This window comes from Solanum tuberosum, unplaced genomic scaffold (assembly GCF_000226075.1).
Source record: "Solanum tuberosum cultivar DM 1-3 516 R44 unplaced genomic scaffold, SolTub_3.0 scf01336, whole genome shotgun sequence".
Taxonomy (NCBI): Eukaryota; Viridiplantae; Streptophyta; class Magnoliopsida; order Solanales; family Solanaceae; genus Solanum; species Solanum tuberosum.
Window position 1 is genome coordinate 396 of NW_006240316.1, and position 3,241 is coordinate 3,636.

General features: G+C 32.5%; 1 protein-coding gene across 1 annotated transcript; it reads right to left on the minus strand.

Annotated features, from left to right (window-relative positions):
• Window positions 1–523: 523 nt before the first annotated feature.
• On the minus strand, window positions 524–2,130 carry LOC102590422 (trans-resveratrol di-O-methyltransferase-like). The gene is made up of 2 exons (XM_006367951.2): window positions 1,295–2,130; window positions 524–992 (listed from the first exon to the last, which is right to left on the minus strand). The coding sequence occupies exons 1-2, from the start codon at window positions 2,051–2,053 to the stop codon at window positions 690–692; spliced, it is 1,062 nt and encodes a 353-aa protein (XP_006368013.1). The 5' UTR covers window positions 2,054–2,130; the 3' UTR covers window positions 524–689.
• Window positions 2,131–3,241: the final 1,111 nt, after the last annotated feature.

Here is a 3,241-nt window from a genome sequence, read left to right on the forward strand (position 1 = left end):
AAAAAATACCTATCTAAACATACTTCACTATCATATATACATATTTCTTAATAGACGTCTAGAGGTGAAAGTGAACAACTAATATGAAACGATGACTAGTACTATACTACTATTGAAGAGAGGGTGCTAGGTTTTAACGAAGAGCATGCAGGCTTTGATTTCATGAGATCTCTATTTTAATAGTAGTAGAATAAGTCCAGATGAAATATTGACATGTAGCATCCTTCACATTTAATGAGTGAGTCCCTGTCATTCAAGTGGGGTGTGTAGTAGGCAGGTTAGGTCATGCCAGAAATATTAATAATGTCCTCAGTCCATCATTAAGTGGCATACGAAGGAAGAGACAAACTTGCACATGTTTTATACACATCTTTTTTTATGCCTAATTTGTCCTGTCTTATACTGTTATGTATGTATGAATTTCAGGTTGGTACAGTGGGTGGTGGAACTCAACTTGCAAGTTTGTTGTGGTCTGGTTCCAATATCAGGCATCAACAATCAATCATCACAAAAGTTGCAATCATAAGTCATAAAAGTCTCCTTTATTACCATATAAAAAAAAAGAACAATGTTTATATTACCCTTTACAAGGGAAACCACTCACAAGATTTCTTTGCCTTCTAATATTACCTTATTCTATATATTCAAAATGCATCACTCAGCTAACATTATATTTGACCAACTCTATATTAAGGGTAAACCTCAATAACAGACCTTAATCCCAAGATAGGACTAATCTTGTAGTCACTAAATCCAGCATCAGAGAAGAGTTTTGCCCATTCTTGTTCATTTCTTTCTTTTCCAGAAACGTGAACCATCATCAGCACATCCAAAAACAACTGAGTTTCAAATGATTTGTCATCTCCTTTCTGATTATCAATCACAGTGTCAATCACAATCACCTTTCCTCCATTCTCCTTGCTCGGAATTGCTTCTTTGCATTTTTTCAGTATCTTAGCACAGTCTTCGTCGCTCCAATCATGTAATATCCACTGCTTGTCATCAAACCATAAGATTAATCCATCAACACAAAAAACAAGACAATTGAAGCAAAGCTAAAACACGAGATAGTAAAATCAACACAACTTTTAGTAGCCCATTCAATCCGACTAAGTCTAACCTAGTTGAGTCCTGATCCATTTGTTAACTTAACGTAACAAATTGAACTTAAAATGACTCATCAAATTATCGGGTAATAACGGGTCAAATTGCAATTCAAACTATTATCATGATCGGTCATTTGATGGCTTTTGACGGAAGCAAATTATGAACGAATTAAATGAAGGACAAGTACCTTAAGTAAAATTGCATCGGCAGAAGGAACGGACTTAAACATGTCTCCAGTAATATAGCTCAAGTTGTTGCCCCCTTCCAAGCCTTCAACCACATGGGGCAGATCGAAAACAGAGCATTTCAACTCTGGAAAAGCATTAGAAATGGCTTTAGCCACAGTTCCAATGCCACCTCCAACGTCCACCAACGATGTCAATCCTTCAAAAACTCGCTTACCATTTTTAATCAACACACTCATGATCAACCGTGCATCACTTTCCATAGCTTCGTTGAATATACGGTTAAGCCTCGGGTCATCACCTGCATAATCAAACAACGGCTTCCCATGAGCAGTCGCGAATGGGGTAGAGTCCCCATTCGCGAACCATTCACCGAGTGAGTGCCATGGATCCATTAAAATCGGATCCAAGTGCGCTTGAACAAACGGGGCTAGATTCAACGGCTCATTTTTAAGGAGAAGACGCGAAGTTGGAGTAAGTAAATAACCTTCTTCTCCTTCAATAAAAAAGCCAGTATGGATTAGAATACGCATGAGACGATAAATACATTCGTGACCTTTTGATTTGTTGATAGGGAGAGCATTCACTAAATCGGATCGGGTCATGGCTCGGCCATGGCTATGAATGATATCTGGAATTCCGAGCTGAATTGCACATTTGAGTGACATAGAATTGACGTAATTCAACACATGGTTCAATATGTGTGCTTGAGCAGCGAGGACTTCATTAGTTTCGTCTCCAATCTTATTATGCAATGCCATTTTTGTGAGATTTTTTCTTTGAGATGTGTAATGTTGTGACTATGAAATCTATATTTATAAGAGAAATTAGAAGATATGTGATAATAAATAGCATGCCATATTTAGAAGAAATGAGGAGATTCACTATACTTAAAATTTGATTTCTTAAGATATGGTAACTATAGTGATCAATCAAATTCTTTGGATTCATCTATTGGAAAGTCATTTATATTTAATGAATTTCCTTCTAAATATGAAAGAGTTAATATCTCAAAAGATCACTCAACTTAGAGAATTTATCTAGTAAAGTCATTCAACTTTTTTTTTTGTATCAAAAAAATCACTCAACTCAGACTTTTATATCAATAAAAACACTCAACTAAAATTATTATTAAAAAAATTAACATACCAAAATAAATTATTTTTATGCAATGTAATATGAACACCAAAAATAAAAAAGATTAACGAAAACTCATAAAAAAAATTAACCAAATACTTAATTAGTGAAAATTATATTATGGTATTACTATATATTCAAAATTTAAAAATGTATTACAATGGATGTTTTTCTCCCCAAAAAAAAGACCACTAAAAATTGTCCTCACAATTCACAAATAATTGGCTTAATAATTGCAATATTAACTGTTGCAGTCACTAGCGTATAAAAAAATTGACATCTTACAAAAAGATTGTTAGTAATTAGTCAAGTATAGTATCATAAAATTTATTATTAGAATAACGTCTATTGTGATAAATTTTTAATTGTAAATACATAATAAAATTATAATATTATTGCACCGATTAAGTTTATTCATAAACTTTCTATGAATGATTTTTCTTTAATTTTATTTATTTGTGGAATTTATATTTACATAGCATAAAAAGTAATTTATTTTGCTATGTCAATTTTTATTTATGATAAATTTAATAAAGTGATTTTATTGATATAAAGATCTAAGTTGAGTGATTTTATTGATATAAAAAAAAGTTCAATGACTTTGTTAGATAAATTCTCAAAGTTGAGTGCCCTTTTAAGATATTAACTCAAATATGAAATATTGTCTTGGTATATCATTCACATTTTGACCAAAATTTTCCAGTCCGAAAATTGTACTAAAACATTTATTGTTAGTAGGCGTTTGGTCATGTGATACCATATCACGATATGAAATTGTGAGATGGCATCAGTGTTTGGACATGCGATTTTAT